The 18,615-nt window shown below is 45.6% G+C and overlaps 1 protein-coding gene across 2 annotated transcripts in view; it reads right to left on the minus strand.

The window, feature by feature from the left end:
* The window catches only part of LOC135233958 (ephrin type-B receptor 2-like), a 130,703-nt gene that overhangs the window by 43,789 nt on the left and 68,299 nt on the right, over nt 1-18,615 (minus strand). For both annotated transcript variants that reach the window (XM_064297971.1, XM_064297970.1), the window contains exon 3: nt 16,630-17,314. In XM_064297971.1, coding sequence (XP_064154041.1) covers nt 16,630-17,314 — 685 coding nt within the window. The remainder of the gene's footprint in view (nt 1-16,629; nt 17,315-18,615) is intronic.

Genomic DNA, 18,615 nt, shown 5'->3' on the forward strand with positions numbered 1-18,615 from the left:
ATAAAAGTGGATAATGCTATGCATATCAATGTCACAATGCATCTCAAGTACTCCAGTGAGGCCATGTGATCTCACCTGTGACTAAGTACTGCCCCTGCAGTTACTGTAGAGCACTGGTAGAGAAGCACAAGTCTGTATTCAGAAGGTGACAGTCACATTTCAACGAGCACAAATCCACATATCAGACATGGCCCCACATACCAGACAAATCAGGGATACACCAGGAAAAAGCACGATGGAAAACTGTCTAAACACACGCACACGTTACACACTAACTGGGCTGAATGCTAGTTCCATTTCCAACATTCCCGTTTTTCCACTTGACAGGGTTAGCGAATCTCTGGATTGCCAGAGATTTTGTATCCGCGCAGCTGCCTGTGACCGCCTGAGACCTGGGGAGTTCTCGGGTTTTAGGAGAACGTGGGATTAGCCTACTGTGACCGGGAGACCACCACGCATCCCAGCAAAGATCACGTGTCTGCACCCGCGTGGGGCGGTGGGCAACAGTGGAAACATGGCAACACAGCATCGGAGGGTTTCCAAGACCCGCTGTAGAGATTCCAAAAAGGAAGGGGGAGGAAAAGGGCAGGGTAGGGGGTCACTCTTCGACAATTTCCAATGCCCTTATACTGGAGAGAACAGCTTCCGTGTGCAGTGTATTGAGAGTGATGAAGGGACTTAAAATGTGTAGTTGACATCCAACAGGGCATTCAAGCCTGTTTTGGGGATATAGCGAGCACTGATCACAGCTTTACTCGAGGCAACAAAAAAAAAAAAACATGACTACAATGCTGAGTCTACTCTTGGAACTGAGTCAGGGAGTGCCTTTGATGTTTAGGAAGTCCACTGGGCTTCACTTCCAAACGGTAAGCTGAGCCCTCCTCTCCCACCAGGTCCGAATGCCAGCTCATCATCAGAACACGCAGATTATGATGAGCACAGCTCAATTAGGCCGGCGGTTCAGCAAGGCAGGGGACGGGCGTGCAACCGCCCCGGCGTGCTGACGGACTGACCAGGCCCTCTGCGGCCCGACTGTGCCCTGCTGATGAAACCTGACGTGCAGCGGGCTCTGGAGTACTGCCTTCTCCCTGCACACGCTTAACGAAAGGCACACGGAAAAGCAGAAAAACCGTTCACTTAATTTTTCAAATTGGATCTATTGTGAAATACTGTGCTTTGCGTATTTGAAACCTGGCTGTAAGGAGAAAGATGTCATGGAGGGCTGCTGGGCACGCGTTCTGATTTTTATATATGTGGAGAGGAAACAGGTTTAGCGGTAAATGGAGGGGTGACGTGAACAAGTCATGTTTCAGGCAGCAGCAGCGGGGAAGGCTGCCATCAGGCTCAGCCGAAGGGAGGCCGATGCTCCTTCCACTCCACACCTCGGTGTCGGCGCGCGAGACAAAGCATTTCCACACTCATCTGTCAAGCAAAGCTGGCGTTTAACGTGTCTGCCGACTGCCGTTTCCCGCACCAGGAAGAAATACAGGCGCATAAATCCCGCGCAAGCGTTGTCATGGCGTTAAACCTTGTTTTACCCGCTCACAGCCGATATCCTGCTCTGAACCTGGATTTCCCTCCCAGCTTCTTAATATTTTGTTGGTCTCAGGTGCCTCATACACACCACCCAAGGGGCGGGGGGGGAAACTGGGGGGCGGCTTTATGCTTTCTGCTGCTTTTGTCTCCTGGCCACCGGTTAGCCTATTCGTTTTTTTTTTCCCTTCAGAGAAGCATAAATAGTAATGCTATGTGAGCTTCGCCTGGCTTACCTGCCTGAAACAAGGAGCTTCTCCTTAAACCACAGATGCATTTTCTTCTTCTGTTTTGACATCTTAAACCGTGTTTCGGTTGAGTCAAACACCTGTGCTACACGAAACAAAGCATTTGGAATGCAAGGGATCATGGGAAGCGGTTCGATGGTGCCTGGGGGACCGTGGGGAAAGAGGAAAATATGCAGTTCTAAGTGACTGCAGTGTGTTAATTAGAGGAATTAGCTGTTTTGAAACGGTAATCATGGCGCAACAGATACTCGCACTTCTGTTTGGGGATTAATCAGTTCAGCTGTGCCCATTCTGCTTATGCATATGCGTCTGTGTGAGAGTGTGTGTGTGTGTGTGTGTGTGTGTGCGTGTGTGTGCGTGTGTGTGAGTGTGTGTGTGTGTGTGTGAGTGTGTGCGCGTGTGTGAGTGTGTGTGAGTGTGTGTGTGTGAGCGTGTGTGTGCGTGTGTGTGAGCGAGAGAGAGAGCAAAAGAGAGAGTCTGTGCACAGTGCAAGGCAGTGTATACGCAAGTAGTGAAACGGTTCATTATGTTAAAAGCGTCCATTGAAGGAGCCACATGTCAAAGATCAATATATAGCATGGTGAAGCCAGGCCTTTCATGGAACACATACACATCAATAATGCTTATTTTGAGCACGGCACGTCCCGAAACGCCTTCAAGTGAACATGCCACACATTCATGTGGCGCAATTAGGTGTGAGCGCTTCTGTTCGGCAATCGTTTATAACGAATTTTAGGCCCTGAACGGAAGAAGGCGCACAATAGCCACGGCCACCTTTATCATCTGTTCCTGATCAATAATGCTAATGACCGCTCCAGTGCTAGCAGAGCGCATTAATCACAGAGCTGCCTCACCCCCGGACAGAGGCTCCTGCTGGGACCGGCGTCCCACACCGGCCCACAGAGAGGTGTGTGCTGCCACACCATTACCTTAAGGGGGGTGGGGGGGTGCAATCATAGATTTTAGACCCTCGCTCCTTTGAGTCATTGCTGGCCCCAAAGGGGTGAGGCGTCATTGAGGAACAGCTTTGAATTGGGAGAAACCAAATGGACAACCCCTAAGGGGGAGCAGCGATGAAGGCGAGAGGTCTGGTAGTATAAAGGCACAGAGCTTGTGCTGCTTTAAATCCGTCCCTCACAAACAGGAGAGCAGAGGAGAGAATGAACGACTGTGAACACCAGTTGGCACGGACTGATGATCAAACACCAACTCATCACACCCACATCTAACGGAGGACTCTGAGCACTAGTTAGAAAGGACATGATATACACACCATCCAAAAAGTGGCAGCGCAAATCCATAACCGTTGATCACAGGACTTCTCCACATTATCTGCAGTGAAATTTTTCGATGGAGAGAAGAAAAAAGGAAAACATACTTTCAATCCCCCCCCCCCAACCCCCCCGAAGATCCAGCTGTTGAATAAACCACATATCTTACCGCAGTCATCTGAATAGGCCCCTCATGATTTAGATTAAAGTGACAGTTCACTTTCTGGGGTTCTTTATGATATTATTATTTCAGTTATATTGCATGCTTTCCATTGGCCGAGACATTTATGTGCGTCCTATGAGGAATGTTAAAGATATTAACAGATTCCTGATGACCTTGCTGACTTTATAATGGATATAGCAGCCATCGGGGTATCTGGGGATCTTATTTAAAAACTCCAAAAAGCAGATTGTAGAGGGATGCGACTTCTCCATAAAAACTGTCTGGACCAATCGAAAACACACACAAAAACAGAAATAATACCAAAAAGCCCCCGAAAGTGAACTATCACTTTAAAGCCTGATCCAAAAAGGGCTGTCCCTCCATTCTTTCCTGTCTCTCCAGTTTATAAAATCAGGGCCCAGGAGAGATTATCACGCTTGCTTTACCGGAGATAACCAAATCCAAACTATCTTCTATATCATAAAAGGGCGACGTGAGGGAACTCACTGCGGTTGTTTTCAAAAGCTACTTTGTATGACAGAATGCAGGCGCAGTGACTACCCTGAACGACAGGCCTGAGCGCTGAAACCTTATCACACACTAACATAAATGAAAGGATTGACTATGCAGCCAGCATGCCTTCAGACCCCCCCCACCCCGCCCCCCCACCCCCGGCAGCGCCGCTCGCAGCTCCTGCTTGTTATTGCTGAACACGCTTCCTGCACATCTCAGCAGAGAAACTACACTGTCTGGCCCACAAAGCACTGCTCCACTGACACCTCATCTGCACGGATATGCATATCATCCGCGCTTTATTGCAATCAGCAGTAGGTGGTAAATCGACTTTGCTTCGCAAGTGCGCGATAGGCCTTGTAATCGCTGGAATCAGTCTTCAATTTCTTTATTTTTCCAGCTGCCAAAATCTGGGCCATATATAAACTTAATCACACTCTCTACAGTTCCAACATACTCTACAGTTACACCACACCCTCTATAATTCTGATAATCTACAGTTTCAACATAATCTGTATTACTCTCTACAATTATATGATATAGTACAAATCTGTCCTAGTCTCAACAGTGTGAATCAGCTTAACCAACCAGAGCCAGAGGAATGCTTCCCAGCAATGTCTATGCTTAGCATTGGTACAATACACTAACAAACAGTGTGATGTTCTCTGGTGTAAAGACAGGCTAACATAGTCCTGGGCCCACAGTGTGAAGCTAAAATGTGATGCATATAGCTGAAACACAGTGGGAGAGAATGGCAAAAAAGTATTTTAAGGACGGTGAGTTCCAGGTATGACGTACGCTGGGTCAGCGGGTTCTGGAGATAATGAATTTAAAAAAGGGCACGTTATTTTTGTAGAAAGAAAAAAGGCTGGATTTTACTTCCATCTGGCAGCTATTTCATTAGGGCAATTATGCTTTAGATCTATTCACACAACGTGGACATGAAAGCAGCATTGAAGAAGTCTCACGCAGAATGAAACTGACTAATGTGTGCTTGTTATTAAAACACCTCTCTCTGATGTACTGTACACAGAGAGGCCTGGTTTAAGGGTGCTGTACACAACACCGTGTGCCCACAAGTACACACTGCAAGCGCAAGTCATCCATTTCCTAATCCCATATCTATTCCTGCCCCACAATCCTAAATTGTATGTCTGCATGCAGGTAGTGTGTGTGTGTGTGTGTGTGTGTGTGTATGTCCCTATTTATGTTCACTGCAATGCACATGCAATGCATCATATATATGTATGTTTCTGTGTGTATATCCATATGTCCATGTTCTGTATTCACGAGTATGGAACACATGCCCTGTGTAACTTTGAGTCGCTTTGAGTGTGTGTGTGTGTGTGTGTGTGTGTGTGTGTGCGTGAGAGAGTGACAAAGAGAGAGAGCGAGTCTGTGCATTGTCCAAGTCAGTGCACAAGTAGTAAAGTGGTTTGTTATGTGAAAAGCTATCGAAGGAGCAGGATTTACGCCTCGCTCACAGGAGAGAGGTGGAGCGAAGAGGTGTTAAAAAAGCTCATCCGCTTCACCGCGTGGTGCTGAGCAGATAGAGGCGAGTCGAGCAGATCCTGTCCTGTCTCTGACCTCTGAGGCAGCATGGAGTTTCAACGTGGAGGCCCGGAAATCAAAATTAAACAGAGCAGTTTGAGGTTAGCCTCAGGGAATATGCCCATGCTTTCCAACAAATCTTCAGCTTTTATCTTTGCTGGCTTCTCTGAAAATTACTCTCTAAAATGTATTAAGCGCAACTGTATTATGATCTATGTATAGCGGGTTTGGAGCAATTCATACAGACCTATGAGCAATAATCCAATTCCTTTACTCACAGGTATAAAAATGAGTCGAGTCGGCACTATTTTTACAGGTGTTTTATTGTAACGAACAGTTGGCTGCCTTGCGCCTGTAAATCTCTTAACCCTCGATTGCAGGACAGCGTATTTAAATCAGGAGATTGACTTAACATCCAGCCATAAAAATAAGCAGCGCAGGAGCTCGCCAAGCAACCTGCCGCTAACTCATCCTGTGCCAAGACTGGAGAATCTTACGACCGTGCCACAACCACCCCGCCTCCCGCCCAGCCCCAAACCACCCCTGCTGCGTCTCTATCACCAAACAGCGTGAGCGCAACACGCGGAGTCGTCAAAATGAGCGGAGAGGGCGGGAGGGGGAAGGGGGAGGGGGGGGGCGACTCTCGCATCGCTCCCTCTGTTCGATTCATGTCCCGCGTAACAGGGAAAAGCAGCAGGGCGGTTAATGGGGCGCCCATCTGCGACGGGCTCAGATGAATAATGAAAGAGGGGGAATTATTCCTGTGATCCCGCGCGGGCGCGGCGGTGCGAGGGGCCGCGGCGGCGCTTTTGTCTCCGTACCTGCGCCTCAGACCCGCCGCCTTTCATCGCCGCTCCGCGGGAGGGGGGGGGAACGGCGGGCAGGAAATTGAGCCATTGACAGGAAGCTGCCGTTCGGATCCGGCTCCTTTGACACCGTCTGACGTCTGGAATCAAGGGGGCTGGAGGGGTGGGGGGTGGTGGGGTAGGGGGGGAGGGACTCCCGTGGGCCTTTGATCAATCAGCCGCCCGTCGATGACAACAGGACACCTGCTTCCCATCAAAGGCTGAGCTCCGGGGGCGACTGCGCTGACAGCCGCTGATCAACGAGGGCCGCTGCTCCGTCTCTCCCGGGCTTCGCCGCTGCTCCGTCTCTCCCGGGCTCGTCCGCTGGGGTTTCCAGCGCGTCTCATACGGCATACCGATCAGACAGAGCTGACACGGACGCTACGCACAGCCTACAGGCTGCAGGTCAACCGCACGCTTCGGACTGAATTCAAATGGAAAGCGTGCAGTCTGCTAGCTGTTGTTATGCTGTACGATTCAGGCTAATTTCACTGGAAAAGGTTACACGCGGTATGCTAGTGACAGTTCAATGGTATGATTCAGACTGATTTTAATGCAAGAGGTTACCGTAGCTGGTGAGTTACAGCTAAAGCACATGATTTGAATAAACTGAGAATATGTAGTTGGAAAGTTACAGGTGAACCACATGCTTCATAAGCTACACATAGGTAACAAATTAATGTTAAAACTAAATGACTTGGATTGATTTGAATGGCAGAGGTTGTGTGTAGTTGGAAAATTATAGTTAAAACGTACAATTTTGGTACGAAAGAAACTCATCCAAAACCCACTCAAAAAGGAGCAAATTTCAGAATATTCAGTTGTGAAAAATCAGTTCTCTAAACTGAACACAAACCAGTGTATTTTATTTTACTAAATAAAGTGATTTATACTATGTTTACCATTTCAGATGTTGAAAAATGACTGTGCCTTTATTGACATGGCATTAATAATATTATCATGGATATGGTATAACCATGGAATACATGGAAAATGACATCTTGACGTGTTTTCGCAGAATGCATTGACGAGTTAGAATGCATAGGCTACAATATATTGTACCAAATTCCTTGTGCAGCTACACCAAGTTTTTATTATAAATCGTGATCTTCACTGAAGCATAGTGGATGTGCGTGTGAGTGTGTGTCTCTCTGTCTGCATAAATACATCATTGTGTCACACCACTGATAAGGCTGTATTTGGCATATTTGACCAGTATAATGAAAGATGACAGAAACTGATTTTATTGTAGAAACGCAGCACCTAGTCTATGGTTCTCACGATAATAATAAAAAGCACAAACAATAATAATGTCATCCACTGTCGCATTATACATTCTCAGAGAAATAGCACCTGAGCACCTGTACTTCGCAGCTCAGAGCTAACCGCACCTGACATCTAATGTCACATTGCAAAGATTTTCCTGCGATACAGTATCTTAGCCTGGGGTTAAGATTAACACAGATACAGCATATGAACATGCATTTGTATGTGAAGAAATTGTTGTGCACCTTAGTTTACGACATCTCCCTTTTTAACCCACAAACTTTGTCCCTGTAAGTACACAAGTAGCTGAGCTGTGGGCAGGAATTCTGAGGGTGGGGGGATTAATATGACCTTTTAAATTAAGGGGGGGGCAGAGAGAGATATATAGATATATATATATATAGAGAGAGAGAGAAATATGAGACTTACACAAGCTGTACATCTCACCTGTTCTTCTGCTACAGTACACTGTGCTAAACCACAGAGAATACTAAACTCGACAGATTCATCCTCTCCTTCAGAATGTCAGCGCTAATATGACATTGATGTATCACTTCACACCACTGCTTCTCAGGATAACTTTTTTTGTACTCACGGGACTTAATGCACAAAAGCCCAAGGTTTATTTATTAATCTTTTTATCTGTATTCACTTTATTCACTGCGCAAGCAAACTCCAAACCACTAAAGCCCACATTTTACATAATATATTATTCATTATGACACAGACACACACACATATTCGTACATACAGTACAAGTGTATATACGTTTTATATATATACACATAGGTCACTATTTAATCCGTATACAACCACCAGTTATTTCATCAGACATATAACAATTAATTTAAATGCTTGACAATGCTAATTGCTAACACATAATTTGAGCCATTACTGTGTACAAAAATCAATTTCAAGATTAACTAAAAATTTACACTGTCCAACTGGACTTGCTACACAAGCAGAATGACACACTGGAGGGCAAAGGCGAACTTTGATGCCCCACAATTAAAGTCTCCAACCGTTGTTTTAGTTGCCGTTTTTTACCGCACGCTTTAAAAGCCGCGTCTCCTACTTCTAATTGCATTCGGTTCCACACCAGAGATTCTTAGCGGCCGTCTAACCGCGGCCTCGCTTTCGATCCACGCCTCAATCTGCCCGGCACAGCGGGCTCTGAAACATCGATGGCCTCAGCTCTCCGCGAGTCGACTTTTCGCCGAGCGCCGCGGCGAAGCAGGACGCCTCCGTAAGTGGGCTTTTAGGGAAGAGCGGGAGCAAATGGCTCTCTCGGAGAAAAGCCTGGTTCAGTTATTATCACAGCGTATCGCCAGGCTGCGAGCCGTCCGTTTCTAAACAAAAAGCGAAGGAGTGGGCGGATTCTCAAGCCCCCCCCCCCCCCCCCACCATCTATGTCACACCCGCTCCCTGTCGCTCGCTCTCTCTCTCTCTTTTAATCTTTAAACAACTTCAGGAATTTGAAAAAAAAGTGAGGAGATCTTTGTTGGAGGCTGCCTTTCCTGCTTAAGATTCCGTCGTGTCACCTGCGAGACTGCTTGAAGGGCGATGGGATCTTCCCCACACATTGCTGTTCATACGTGCGCGTGTGCATGTACGAGTTACCGTTTTCAATTCAATTTTCTGCTATTTCTGCCATTTCACAAATTATTACTAATTATTCAGCGTTGAATTTTTGCAAATTATCTTATCTGTAAAATAATGGCACCATTCTGTCAGTACACATTACTTTTATGATTAGAACATTCATACAGAACAATAGATTATGCCCCACAAATATAACAGGAGTCACTACCACTCTAAAGCGAAGTAGAGTACAGTACGTTTGACTCACAGGTCTATGTCAAGCTACCTCTTACATAGCTTAAGTAACCGCATCCCAGCAGTGATCTTTCCACAGTAGGATTCAGTTACGCCACTGGACAAGGCCATGCCCAGAGCCCTGTCTAGCGCGGTCAAGCCCAGCACTTGTAAACGACATTGTTCGCTGGCTGGGAACTTATCGCACGTCGTCTGCCCGTTCTCCGTCCCAAGGCACCGATCACCTTACACCCCAGTGCATTTTTACCAAAATACCCACACAGAGCAGAATTCAGAATGCCATCAACACATATTAATATTGCCTGTCAAGAGCAACCCAAATTAGGCCTTTTAGATTTTTCTAAGGCGTTTTAGTATTTATTGTTATAGGAGCAGTCTCCCCTCTTTCCTTGATGCCCCGGATATAAGATCAGATGATTGGCAGGCTGGCCTCATGTGTTGGTGGGCTTGTTTCCCTTGATTTCAGGGGACAGACCGAGCGGTATTCGGCGATACTCTGTGGTGATACACTCCACAGCCCTTCTCCCTCTGCACCCAGCTGCAGGCGTCTGACAGACAGCCGCTGACGGGGTGGTTTCCCCCGGGGTGGTAGCCCCGGGGCAGCCCCTCTCACATTACACACGGCCCTGTCGATACCCATGTTTCACTCCACGCCAAGGATTCACATTCTCTCTGAGCCCGGGGAACGTGACACTTCGGTTCATTGGTGCACATGTACATGTCCAGGACAGGCTCCGCCCCCTCGGGCTGCCTGTCGCGTGGACACACTGACCTCGTCTCCTGGGGATCTCTTCTGACAGGAGCCAGGACCCCTACCAGTCCCAGGAGAAGAACTATCACTGTGACACCCAGCTACTCAACTGTGGAGGCAAACTACACTAAACAAAAAAAAACTGCACCCTAATGTGAAATGGAGCGACTTAAGACTGCTCTTCTGTGAGTGATTTCACTGCACGAGGAAGACCAATGAGTCCCTCACTGCGTGCGTTGGCCATCTGTGAGCGATGAACAAGCTGAGTAAAACACAAAACCCTTTAAATGAAAGAAAAACACACCTCCGCTCTCTCTCTTAGTGCCCAGATCTGCCTGGCGCGTGCAAGACGTGCTCATACTCTGAAAGCACCTGGACAGACAGGAATCTCAATCACGAGCAGGAACACCAGATAAAGACAGCTCTCCTCTGCCTTAGTAGGTCTGTGCTCACATCTCGGTGCTCTGGTATACAAACACCAGGGCGACAATGAAAAATCTCAACTGCATCTCCAACAGTGAGCCCAGACGTTAAGATTCACCTGGGTTCTAACTGGGCTTCTGGCTCCAACAAGAGGAGGAGGTGATGCTAGAGGAGTCACATCCAATATGGTACAATACAACACGCATTAATTCCACAACTCCCATGATCTCATTGGAGAGGGAGCACATAGATCATCTGCAGGGCATTGTGGGTAACAGTGAAGACCTAAACCACAGTAAAATGCCCCGTGCCATGGCACTGAGTGGACAAGTCTGGAAAGAACAGCTGAAAGGCAGCATAGCTGGCGCCACCCCAATGTATACGTGATGTGAGTTATGGGAAAAGTTAGCAGCCGAAATGATTAAATCCGCATGCATAATTCAAACAGAGGCGCTAAATGCAATGGCCGCTGTGCTGCTGGCTTCAGGCTCTTGCTGTTGGAGTGTTGAAGCGGTGAATTCTAATCACCTCTTTCCAGGAACGCGGAACCGAGCTGCCACAGGACAGGGTGCTTGCTTGGTACCCAGGATTCGGGGAGTTAAAAACACAGCTGGCATCCACACACAGGCACTGTGGGGACCTGGGGTGGCCATGTGAAACACAAACACAAGCATGACTGCCATTGAGGGTGTGGAGTTTCTTATCGGGTCGTTGTCAGTAAGGCCATCCGATTGAAGACTTCACTGAACAAAATAAGGCAATGAATTAACACAATCTGCATCCATCGCCAATCTTGCACGATCAAACGTCGATCAGGCTTGTCATTTAATAATGCCAAGTGGTGTTATTGTGGAACCAAGCGGCCTTCTGACTGGGGAGGAAATATCACAAAATTCTCGTTTTTACAAGTGGCACAGTGATAGCCTCACAGGGATTTGTTAGTTTGGTTTGATGGCATCTATTAAAAGTGTGAGCGGAATTTGTCCCAGCCCACCTCCCCTCCACTCTCCACCAGTCCATTAGCATGGTCTTAAAAGTGTGAGGGAAAAGAGGCGATCCACTGTCTGTTTCTGGAGGAAGTGAGGTGTTTCTGTCTTTCAGCTCTTCCACAAGGAAGCAAGCGCTCTGCTCCGAAGCACTTTGTGTCAGACGCTGCTTCTTAGCACATCGCAGGCCAGGTTCACACAGACAGACTCTTCATGCGCAGCTCATCCTGTGAGCAGCCAATCGATCAGCCGCGGGTCACTAACGCAAGATGAGATGCTGCCATTGCAGCCCACTGAAACCCTCCCATCCCTGGGTTGTCTTTTTAATACTCCACCTGTATTAACAGTGGAATTAGAGCTGGACATGATGCTGGCAAATCGGTGAATTGTGCACAAAGGAAGTTCAATAAAATGTTTACGGCAATTTGAACAATTTTTTTGTCCTCTACACCCCCACACCCCACCACCAACAAGAGCCAAGGTGTCCCGTCTTCCTCATTCCGCAGAGTACGAGTAAGCAGTCTCTCCATTCCTCCTGCTGCAAACGTGTTTTAGCGCCCAGCCACTTCTATGGCACCTGCAAGGCTTCCCCTTCACCTCGCTTCTGGGGTTTTGGCTGTCGCTTTGGCCTCCTGCATCGTCTCACGTTACCATCCAGGCGTCCACGATAATTCAACTGTTTTACAAGCTGTACAGAACGGTTAAATGGAGCTGCTTGGAGAGTGTGTTCCCATTGACTATATTAAGCCATAACTGAATAAACCTTGGTGGTATTTTCACTGAATTATCAAAACATTTTGTTCCAGAACAATGTGTTCCGCGACCACGGTTGGCCTTGGTGGAGCTTGAGAGCACATGGATGTAGTTAAGAACTGTCGATAGATGATATCCAAACCGCGCTCACGTTCGCAGAGAGAGAACACCCTGCTTTTACTGAATAACACCCTTTGGAACAAGAACTGGAGGTGGGCAAAGTTATGCTGCTTGAAAGTGGTATATATTTTGTATTCGTTTAAAATATTTTACAGTAAGTGCATATATTTCAAAAGATAATATCGAGGCATACATCAAATTACTTTATGAGAAAGGCAACCTCAAAACAGTAATTACAGTAAAAACAATTATTTACTTTTCCTGAAAGACCTGTCATATTTGGTTGTTGCTGAAAGGCCTCGGTAAGCATACTGTGGTAAAGAGACCATTTCTGAGGGAAAGCTTGCATGTACAAAACTGAACGGTGCCTGTGTTGTAAATATTTTGACACACTTCATGTAATCCCATAATTATTCTAAGAAAGCAAGCAAAAGGTTTTTTCCTGATATTGGCTGTAATTATACGTTTGGCTATGCTGGCATCTGAACAATATGATTCAACTATTCACTTCATTTATTAACACTGCGCTATGACAACTCTCATCTTAACCATGCTTCCCCCAATGGCTTGATAATCCATAGAAAAAGAAGACACTGTACTTCTCTCAGTCTACAGAGAGCATCGTCCATAAATCACCAGATTACCGAGACACAAGCACTTCAAAAAAACAGACCAGTGACCACAAACTAATTTCCATCATTGTGACACACATCCACTTTACATTAGCTTTCACACTGCAAAAACAACAGTCTGACTCAACAGTAATCTCAACAGCAGATTCAGTGGCACTGTAGTGAAGCGGTTAGGGAAATGGGCTTGTAACTCAAAGGTTGAGGGTTCACAATTTCCAGCTGGGGAAACTGCTGCCATTGTACCCTTGAGTAAAATACCTTATCTGAATTCCATCAGTAAACAACCAGCTGTATAAATAGACTGTATGCAAAGAATGCCAGCTGTGTAATTCACTTTGGATGAGAGTACCTGCTAAATGCTGAAGATGTAATCCTCATGTATCAAACCCATATCCCATAAGCTACAAAATTATTCCTACACCTGAAAAGTCATTTACCAAATAAACAAAAACAAAAAAACAAACATTGTACTGTTGAAATGAATATAGATAAGGCAGTACACAACAGTGGGTGAGCTAGTTCGTTAAAAATGAACTCTTTGATACTGCTGGCCTTTATGATATTAAGCTAGTGGGTGACCAAGAAAGACTGACATATTTCCTTTCATAACTCCTTTAGGTTTGTGCAATTTTCCACCGCATTCTAAGGACAACGGGATATCTCACCACTTTCCATGACTTTTTTATGAGTTTCCTGGATAAAGAAATGTATGTGAATTTTCAAAGACCACAAGAACTTCCAGGGGGTGGGGCTGAAAGTCTGTGTATAAGGAGATGTGCGCATTTACGCCAGTTTCCCAACACGTTTGCCACAGTGCACTGGTGTGCAGTCAGGCGAGGTCAGGTGTGCCGTGAAAAATCAATTTCCATACCATTCCATACCAAATACCATTCACAAAAGCCTAAATAAATGTCATTAAAATAAATATCTATTGCTTAATTAAAACCCCAAAAGAACATTTAAGTCTGCCGTTGACACTTCACATCTATGTCAACACGTCGCTCGCTTTTGAGAGTGTTGTGCCATGAAATTCTATCAAATTGGCAAGTGTGCCGGAGAAGGAAACATTTTGAGGAAGCGCTGATTTTCATCAGTCAGCGTGGGGACCGTCTGCAGATCATGCTGCAGTCTGAAGGCCCACGTCAAGCGCAGCTAAAGCCTACGGCTTCCCAGCACTGCCTTATTTTAGGTTATTTAACTGCCTACTCCATTTCACATGTGAAGCGCACTGCGGCTGAAAGCACATTACCCTAAGGGAAATACAAACTCATACAGGCAAAAAATAAACGAAAAAGAATTACACCGTAAAAGACTGCAAACATATACAAATCATCATGGCATCTCATGCTAGAGTACTGCATCTACATATTTCTGTTGTATTTGTAGGTGGAGGTGTTAGCAGTAGCTAATAGTGAAGTAATCTGCTCTCTTGCTAAACTAAATGCCTTTTTCTACCTCACGTTTCCATGGCAGCAGAAGAACACTGTAATTACATAATGCATTATGTATGGAGCAGACAGAAGTCAGTCCTGCTGTCCGAGTGTGTGTGTTGGTCCAGGCCAGGGGTTCTCAACCCTGGACCCAGAGCACCACTATGCAGGCCTCTTGATTAAAAAAAGTCTAACCGCTTTCTGATGGAATCCTTTGCCATTGCACATAAAACTGGTTAAAAAAATGCAAGCATTAGATGTTTGAGAACTGATCAGAGTGATTTAAAGCCCTTAAATGAATATTAAATATTCATTACACATAGCATATTAGTTTCTGACATAATGTGGCATTAAGACAACAAATCATCCAGTACTATGCACTAAATCTGTATAATTAAAAATAATTAATAGTTCATTCTTGAATATAGGATTTAAACCTGAAAACCTCTCGATACAAAGCCAGTTCCTAAATCAACACACCAAACTGCTGCTACTGGGCACAAACAAACTGAAACTGGATTGAATTAACAAAAATGAATATTACATTTTTACAAGATTTATTGGATAATTTTAATTAGCATGTTACATTATTTAACAGCAGCAGTGTAACATAATGGTTAGGGAACTATGTTTCTATCTCCAAGGTTGTAGGTTTGACTCCCACTGCCATCGTACCCTTGAACCCTAGAAGGTTTCAGTAAATATTCGGTAGTATAAATTGATTTTATGTAAAAACAATGCAAGCAGTGTTGGTCTCAATAAGAGCATCTCCTAAATGCCAGAAATTATGCAAAATCATCTTTGCTTGACTACGGATTTCTGAAAAAATCTTCCCCCTAGAGAGACTGGAAAGTTATCAATGTCACAGTATTCTTTGATACTTGCAGAATTGGTAAGTGCATATTATTCCAACTACTCTACTCAGTCCCAAAAATGTGGAAAAAAAGGTTGATTTTTATGTTGGAACTTAAACCAAGCATCTGACTCCATCTTCTCCACAGTATACATTATGAAACACAATAAATTAGACTCAAAAGGCAAACAAAGAAAAAAATCCTGCAGCTATGACAAGTGTGATCAACAGCTAAAGAACCATGTTAATTTCACAGCGCACGCCAGTACATGAATTTATGACAAACCTCAACAAAGCACAGCAATTTGGAAGCCTTCCATAAGCATACATAAATGTCTCTTTTTGCAGAGCCGAGTCTGCAGCATGGCGCAATTCTGCCCACTTCAAGTGAAATGTCAGAATTTAAATGAAGATACGGTCCTGCTGAGCACAGGAGTCATTGTTAAGTGACGTTAAGCAGCGCTCTGCAGCTAAGCAACTCCGTGGGCTGCTGAGTTATAGCAGCTCACTGTCTGTCGGAAAGACCACTGACACAGCATATTCCTGCTAGGACAAGCTTCTTGATTCTCCATGACAGGATGATAAATGTCATGATAAATTGACATCTGGGGAGAACAGTGTGACAGACATCTTGTGTGCATGCTTAATTGTCTGTCATCAGCTTTGGACCTGACAGGGGACATTAAATAACTGTTAGAAAAGGGAATGAATCAAACTGGATGGAAGTCATATTAAACAGACCTTTGAGGCTCTTTGCCATCTTTACCCATGCAACTATGATTACATTACATTACATTACAGCATAGCAGAGCTTTATCCAGAGCGATACAAGTGCATAGGTTTTCAAGATGTGGCGCAAAGAAAACTAGAGAAGTAGATCGTAGTGCCAAAGTGACCAATGATAGATCAACCCTGAGAGTAAGCTGTCAGCAGCAAGAATCTACCAGTACAAAGTAAAATAGCACTGGATCACTAATCATACAAAACAATCTACCAGATCACTAACATAAAAATATCCTAGCTAGTGCAAAGAGCGAACTATGGCTAGGAGGGAGAGGTGCAGCCGAGATGAGTCTCAGCTGCGTTGAAGTGTAAGAGTAAAGATTTTTTTTATTCGATGATTACATGTGATCTTATCATTTGTTCTAAATTATTGCTAATATTAGAAAATTTCAAAAGTATGTCACAGGAGAACAGGAAGGGGTCGGAGCTCATAGAAGGAGGCATAAGTTTCAGAATGGAGATCAGCTTACTGAAGGGGTCAAGGAGCTCACAGGAAGGGGGTGTCAGTTCACAGGAAGGGGAATAAGCTACATGAATGGGACACTTACCTTACAGGAATGGGGCATACAGCTCACAGGAAGGAGGAGTCAGAGAGCTCACAGGAAGGGGAAACAGGTTACAGAAAGGGGTTACAGGAAGGGGGCACAGTGACTGACAGACAGTAGTCCTTACCTCTGCAGACAGTCCCGTTCTCCACAGCCTCGTAGCCAGCCTTGCACATGCAGCGGCCGATGGGCACCATCCACTCTCCGTCGCCGTTGCAGTACAGCTTGATGGGCACGTCCACCTCCTCGCCGTTGGGCACGCACACGCCCCGCGCCGCCACCAGCGAGGTGCTCTCCGCCCCCGACAGCGTCTCCCCGAACACGGCGCCGTTGCGGACCACGCGGGGGCACTTGCGGTAGAAGACGCGCACGGCGATGAGCGACATGCAGCCGCCGTAGTCCTGGAAGGCCAGGTAGAAGCCGTGGCGGGACACGGGCCCAAAGCTGCGCACCTCCGTGTTGATCTTCATCACCCGCCCGCCCAGGTCCACCTGCGAGAAGCTCTCGTCCGCCGCGATGGTGTCCACCTTGATCCAGGGGTTCTCCATCCAGGCCGGGGACACCTTGTTGGCGGTGTCCGAGTCGGACTCGTAGTAGTACAGGTTGAAGGTCTCCTTGCAGGAGCCCGGCACGTTGGGGATGCTGCTGCAGTCGCGCACAGAGAACTTCATCTCCACGTGGATGCGCTGGGCGCCACGGCGACGGATGTACTTGGTGCGCACCCAGTTGTTCTGACTGTTCTCGAAGACGTTGCACACCTGGTAGGTGCGGATGGTGTTCATGTTCTCATCGTATCCGCTCACCTCCTCCCACTGCAGGAGAAACAAACACAAACAGAGCTCCATTCATCTATTCAATGGCCTAGATTCTGGAAAAGCCAAGCATGTTTTCATAATAACATTTTCAACAGTTTTCTCAAACTGTAGACTTTATTACCTTGCAGAAAATATATATGGGTGACAATATGCTTGAGTAATATTAAGAAATAATATAATTGCAAAATTTCAACAGGCTTCACCACCACCATGGGAATATTATTGGGTTTGTTTTTCTATTCTTGGCCACACTGCTATAAAGTAAAAAGATAAAATAAAATGCACTCTTTGATCAATAGATGGCACAACATTGAATTTAACTGTGGATACATACAGTATCTCAAACACACAAACCACTCTGACTCCTCTGGCACCTACCATGATGTGTCCACCTAGCAGCCTTTCACAAAGACGGTCAGTATGAAATCTCATTCAAAATGCGATGTGGTTATTCTGGCGCTGCTGCATGCTATGCGGAGAGAGTGAGCCCTCGATGAAACCACATACCAAGTGCCTGGCTTGGCTCACAGCTTTCAATGGACTCACACTGTTTGCCTTTCTCTGCATGCAGGTTCTGTATTATTTATATTTTCCACAAACTACAAACAGGTGTGTAAACTAAGCGCGTAACACACTGCGTCCTTCTCTGGAAATTCTGGGAACCGCTGGTACACACTCTATCAATGAACATTTATTGTTGGAAGAGCAGAAATGCACTTGCAGGGGTTTCTCTCCCATTTTTCCAGGGGCTTAATTGAGTGTAGAGCCCTTGAAGGCAACTGGCAAGAAATCCTCAACCATCAGACAAGATCGACCTTGACCCTGAAAAGCTCGAATAACCCCCCCTCGCTAACCTCAGAGCTCCCCCCCGTCAGACCACCTTCCTGCGCCCGACTCTCTCTCCCTCTCTTTTCACTCCCCACTTCACAGCTGACATAATTTTGCAGATTAATCCCTACTTAAGGAGGATTTTGACGAGAGGGACTAATTGGACCATTATTTCATACTGTGTTTGTTTCTTATTCCATCATCCCAGCTATTTTCTACAGGAAGCATTGAGCTGTTCAGTCTAGAACACTCCCATTAACAAAAGGGCTTACACTGTATTGGGCTTAGGTTGAAAATAGTTATTCTATTAATAATAATAATAATAACAATAATAATAATAATAATAATGTGTAATTTCTGAATCCTGTTTGAAGATTAGAGCCATAATTAGAGCATTTGTTTGGGTTTCAGGGATAATGAAAATGAAATGGAAAGCAAGGAAGGACAAAAAAGCATCCACACAAATTAAC

This window comes from Anguilla rostrata, chromosome 11 (assembly GCF_018555375.3).
Source record: "Anguilla rostrata isolate EN2019 chromosome 11, ASM1855537v3, whole genome shotgun sequence".
Lineage (NCBI taxonomy): Eukaryota > Metazoa > Chordata > Actinopteri > Anguilliformes > Anguillidae > Anguilla > Anguilla rostrata.